Source organism: Tamandua tetradactyla, chromosome 19, assembly GCF_023851605.1.
Source record: "Tamandua tetradactyla isolate mTamTet1 chromosome 19, mTamTet1.pri, whole genome shotgun sequence".
Classification (NCBI taxonomy): Eukaryota; Metazoa; Chordata; class Mammalia; order Pilosa; family Myrmecophagidae; genus Tamandua; species Tamandua tetradactyla.
The window spans coordinates 69,393,469-69,399,473 of record NC_135345.1 but is presented as its reverse complement, the minus strand read 5'-3'; the positions used below and the strand labels follow the sequence as shown (position 1 = coordinate 69,399,473).

Genomic DNA, 6,005 nt, shown 5'->3' with positions numbered 1-6,005 from the left:
AACTAGACCTAATGTCATTTACAGCTCTAAACTTCACACAAGTCTATGAAATTTGTGAGTTTCTACTAGATTCTAAGCTTTTTAACGGAAGGATTACAAATATTAAACATCTTATTCATCAACGTGAATGGAACCAAACACATGTAGATATCCAACTTTTGAAACTGGAAATCCGGAGATATTACTAGTCTTTGATTTTTCATGTATAAAATGGAGGGGTTTCCTCTTCTTGTTATAAAAGCCAAGGACTATGCTACATAAATCTATGATTTCACTGGTCTTTATAGCCCTGTGTGCTTGGCCATAAACTCATAAAGGTAACTCTGAACTGTGTTCCCGACCATTTACACATGGTCGCAGTCACCTGCAACAATTCCCGCGGCCGCACCCAAACCGGAAACTATGGCGCTCTTGGAATAGACCGGAAAGCGCAGCCGGCAAGGCGTTCCCCGGACCCGCCCCCTCCACTGACGTAGCCGCCTGCCCTTTGACCCCGCGATCCCGCCCCTTTCCCTGCCTTTCTGTAGCCGGCGGCGGCTGCGTGTATGACGGCGATGGAGGAGGTCAGCTCCGTAGCTGCCCGTGATGGGGAAGCGGCGTCCTGCTCTTCCTGGGGGTTCAGCAGGTGAGAGGACAGGTGTGGGGCCGAAGGCGCGAGTAGTCGCGGGGTGTTTCAGGGCCCCTGTTCTGCTTCTCCGGCTCGGTCGGAAGGGGAGAGACGCGAGGCCGCGGGGTGGACCGGAGCCGGCTCTGGGAGGCCAGGGGAAGGCGCGGGGTGGGTGTGGCGGCGTGGGCCCGGGTGTCTGCGGCTGCCGGCTTTCCTGAGGAGGAAGTCCTCTTCCCGCCCCCTTTCTGCGCTGTCTCAGTTCCGGTTGGGGTCCTCCTTGTCACCGGACGTGAGGGTTTGGACCGAGATTTCTGGCCCGGGTTGTTTGATGTGGTCTTCTAGCCTTGGTGTCGAGCACCTTGCCTCCTCCTTTCAGTGAAATGAAAGCTAAGAGCTCCACTGTGCGCGATCTTCCACTGAGACGCTCCTTTGAGAGCTGTTACTGAAGGGAACTTGGTAATGATGAATCATGCAGTGTGGACACCCTGAGGCCTCTGTTGCTCACAGTTAGAAATAAAATGTGGGGAAAAAATATCCGAGTTACCCGTTCTTATTTCCCAATTCATTTTGAGGTTCTCCTTTCCCGCCTCTACAGAATTGGAGGTGTGTCTGTGGCCCTTACCAATTTCTTGGTTAGTAGTTCCTGTTCCATACAGGACAACAGTATTTTCAGTCATCTCGTAATTAATAAAGCGGGTAGTTTTATCTTGCCCTCTATCAGAACACGATATGCCAAGAATAAAAGTAATGGATATGTTATTTTCATCTAAAGGGAGACTTTCCATAAACCAGTAGCTACGTGGCTCACTTCGGACGGAAGGGATGCTTTTAGGGCCGTCGTATTGCCTGCTGTTACCAACACTGCCGCATTTCCTTGGGGATTATTATGTAATACAAACAAAACCCCTATTCTGTTACTTGAAGCATATTTGATTGCCTTATAGATCTTATCGTAGAAATGGTTCTTGGGACACTTCACAGTGAGGTAGAACTTTCTGAAAAGAAAGTGTCAGTCGTACTATTAATTAGCAAAGATAGTTCGAATGTAGTAGACTACTGTCCCATATAAGGAAGTCAGCAAGTAAAAGTGTACTAGGAATAAGATAATAGGAAACCAATTAAAATTATTTTCTTATTTTGTTACAATGCCAAAATCAGGTTGTGTATGTGTGTGAATTACCTATCTAAGGAATAGGTGATCCCTTAGAACATAGACATCTTCTGGTTCACCTTCATAATAGCATTCAGGAATTTTTGTAATAGTTATCTATTTAGTTAGCTAGAAGCTGGTATCATTTATCGATACCAATAGAAGTTTGCTAAGATAAATGATGACATTTTAATCATATATATTCACATATTCTTTAATTTCCGAAAGCTAGGCCTAGAAAAATGTATTCTAAAACTGACTTTTGTGCCCATCACGTTGTTTTTAAGTGTCCCATAATTCATAATTAGTGCTTTCCAGAGCCTGGAAAGGATTACACATTTTCCGAGATGATACTGATATTGATCACAACTTTCAGAGTGTCTCAGGCCCAAATGCCACAAGCTGGTTCCCTGTTTCCCGTTTTCCTACTAATATCATTTTTCTTTGTATGCCATACTGTGAAAACAATGTGACGCACACTGTAAATGATATAAGGTAAATACACTTTTTTTAAGAAACTAGTACGTTGAACTCTTTTTTCGTTTCTAAAATGCATTCATTTAACATAGTGCACAAGTGCTACTTTTCTGTCTACTGTGAGGCAGTAGGAGGTATGATGTGGTGGTCAGCTAGACTGCCTGGGTTCAAATCCTGGGTCTGCCATTTACCTGCTCTTTGAACCCAGGCAAGTTAAATTAACCACTCTCAGCCTCAGTTGTTTTCTGTCTGTTGGCTGGAGATATTAATAGTACCATCTCATAAATTGTTGTGAGGGTTAAGTTAGTATAGCCAAAGCTCTTAAGACAATGTGTGGCACAGTATTAGCTATTATTATTATTAGCTAGGTACTATTTTAAATATTTGAAAAACATTAGTGAATTTTTCATGGGCTATACGTTTTAGTGGTGGGGAGTCAGACAATAAACAAATAGGCAAATATTAAATGAATTAATAGTTCACTTAATGATAAATGATTTGAGGAAAATACAGCAGGTTAGTGAAATAGAGAATGACCTAAGAAAGGGACATTTTATTTAAGAGGGTTATTCAGCAGTGTGCTCTGTGATGAGGCAATATTTTAAAGGAAGGTTTTTTTTTTTAGGCAACATTTTAATAGAGGATTGAATGATAAGGAGTCAACTATACAAAGGGCTGAAGGAAGAATATTCCAGGCAGTAGGAATAGCAAGTGTAAGCACTCTGAAGTGAAAGCAAGTATGGCTTTTTTAAGGAACAGCAGGTAGGCCAGTGTGGCTGAAGATAGTGAGCAAGTGGGAGAGTGATGGGAGTTGAGATTGGAAAAGTGGGAGACAGAATATGTAGGCCCATTGAGGCATGGTAAAGTGTTTGAATTTTATTCTAAAAGTAAAGGAAATCCACTGAAGAGGTCTTAGGATGGAAGTGATATCTGACTATATTTTTAAAGATTCAGGCCATTGTTATATGGAGAATAAACTGAAGGGAAAGGGAATAGTAGAAATAGACTTGTTAGGAGCACTTTCAGGTAAAATGTGGTTGATGGTTTAGTCTAAAATTGTCCTGGTTGAAATAGTGAGAAATAATCAGATCCAAGATATCTCTTGAGATTTTCTTTGATAGTGGATGTCTCTAGAGGTTGTTTTTTTGTTTTGTTTGTTTGTTTGTTTTTGCATGGGAAGGCACCGGGAATCAAACCCGGGTCTCTGGCATGGCAGGTGAGAACTCTGCCTGCTGAGTCACTGTGGTCTGCCTGAGATGTGTTTTAATAGCAGAACCAGTAGCACTCATAGATGGAAAAATTAAGGGACTTGGTTAAGTAAGAAGACTCCTAGATTTTTGACCTGAGCAACTGAGAAACTCAGAAACTGAGTTAGGAAAGACTGGGAAAGATTAGGTTAAACAAAGAGAATTGAGTTCTGTTTGGGGCTTATGTTTATGATAATAGACATCAGAATAGAGGTATTATTTTGGCAGGTGTATAAACTGGGTCAGAAGAGATGATAAACATGGAGAAATTAGATATGTAGCATCTGTTTTAGTTTGCTAGCTGCTGGAATGCAATATAGCAGAAATGGAATGGCTTTTAACAAGGAAAATTTAATGAGTTGCTAGTTTACAGTTCTAAGGCCAAGAAAATGTCCCAATTAAAACAAGTCTATAGAAATGTCCAATTTAAGGCATCCAGGGAAAGATACCTTGGTTCAAGAAGGCCGATGAAGTTCAGAGTTTCTCTCTCAAGTGAGAAGGCATGTGGCGAACACAGTCAGGGCTTCTCTCTCAGCTGGAAGGGCACATGGGGAACATGACGTTATCATCTGCTAGCTTTCTCTCCTGGCTTCTGGTTTCATGAAGCTTCCCGGGAGGCGTTTTCCTTCTTCATCTCCAAAGGTCGCTGGCTGGTGGACTCTCTGCTCCGTGGTGCTGCAACATTCTCTGCTCTCTATGAATCTCTCTCTCCAAAATGTTTCCTCTTTTATAGGACTTCAGAAACTAATCAAGACCCACTAAAATGGGTGGAGACATGTAGTCACACTAATCCAGTTTAACAACCACTCTTAACTAAATCACATCAACCAGGGAGAGGATCTCATTACAGTTTCAAATATACAGTATTGAATAGGGATTATTCTACCTTTATGAAATGGGATTTATATTAAAACATGGCTTTCTTAGGGGGCATACTTCCTTTCAAACCAGCACAGCATCATATGGATTGTATTAAATTCTGTGGGCTATGTATCAAAAAAAAAAAGAAAACAAGTGCTGGAGAGGATGTGGAGAAAGGCACACTTATCCACTTTGGTGGGAATAGTAAAATGGTACAACCCCTGTGGAAGGCAGTTTGGCAGTTCCTCAGGAAACTAAGTATAGAATTGCTATATGATCCAGCAATACCATTGCTAGGTATCTATTCAGAGGACATGAGGTAAAGGACACAAGGGGACATTTGCACACCAGGATTTATAGCAGCATTATTTACAATTGCCAAGAAATGGAAACAGCTCAAATGTCCATCCATCAACAGATGAGTGGCTGAACAAGCTGTGGGATATATGTATAATGGAATGTTACACAGCTGTAAGACAGAATAAAGTCATGAAGCATGTAACAACGTGGATGGACCTTGAGGACATTATGCTTAGTGAAATTAGTCAAAAACAAAAGGACAAATAATGTATGGTCTCACTGATATGAACTAACATTAGTTAGTGAAGTTGGAGAATTTATTCTTACATGTTATATAGATATAGTTTGTGTATTAGAGTGGCTAGAGGGAAGTACCTGAAACTGTAGAGCTGTGTTCCAGCAGCCATGTTTCTTGAGGATGATTGTATAATGATACAGCTTTCGCCGTGAGACTGTGTGATTGTGAAAATCTTGTGTCTGATGCTCCTTTTATCTACAGTATGGACAGATGAGTAAAAAAATGTGGATAAGAAGAAATAAACAAATAATAGGGGGAGCAAAGGTTAAAATAGATTGAGTAGATTGAAATACGAGTGGTCATTGAAAGGGAGTTGTAAGGGGTATGTCATGTATGGGGTTTTTTTCTTTTTTCTTTTTTTTCTATTTTTCTTTTGCTGGAGAGATGCAATGTTCCAAAAAATGATCATGGTGATGAATATACAACTATGTGATAATATTGTGAGCCATTGATTGTGACCATGACAAGAATGTTTGTATGTCAAGAATGTTTGTATGTTTGTTCGTTGTTTATAAAAAAAAGGGGAAATGAACAATTCTGTGGGCTAAACAAGATTTTATAGGAAGAACATATATAGAGAAGAAAAAAGTGCTAAGACTGTTCATGGGGCACTGTGATAAAATTGCTGAGATATAAATCAATCAGAATTTATGGAAAAACACTTGAGAATAAAATATTAGACATGTGTTGTGTAATTTTACTGTACATGCAGGACAGAAGAGGCAATCACTGTATTTAATTTCAACACTTAAAAAACTCCTAAGCAAGCTGGTAAACAATAAATTATTATGTTTGGTTTGTAAAACCTCCTTTATTAACTAGTGAATCTGATCCCATTATAATCGAATGTTATATTATAGAATATGAGTGTTTAATAACCATACTTATCATGATAATGTTAGGTATTTTTGTTTTTCAGTACAAATACAAATTTGCCCATGTCCTCAGAATCTGTGGAGATTGATGATGCATTATACAGGTAAGAACTTCATGGAAACTGAAACTTATTTTTCCATTTCATTGCTCTCAAGTAATGGAGTAGTCTACTTGAAGATACCATTAAGC

General features: G+C 40.0%; 1 protein-coding gene across 4 annotated transcripts in view; it reads left to right on the top strand.

The window, feature by feature from the left end:
• The first annotated feature begins 506 nt into the window (after positions 1-506).
• Positions 507-6,005, top strand: part of UBA6 (ubiquitin like modifier activating enzyme 6) — a 127,307-nt gene continuing 121,808 nt past the window's right edge. For all 4 annotated transcript variants that reach the window (XR_013165897.1, XM_077137007.1, XM_077137005.1 and 1 more), the window contains exons 1-2: positions 507-625; positions 5,860-5,919. Coding sequence is in view for 3 of the 4 variants with exons in the window: in XM_077137007.1 (XP_076993122.1) it covers positions 546-625; positions 5,860-5,919 (140 nt within the window). In the remaining variant the exon portion in view is untranslated. The remainder of the gene's footprint in view (positions 626-5,859; positions 5,920-6,005) is intronic.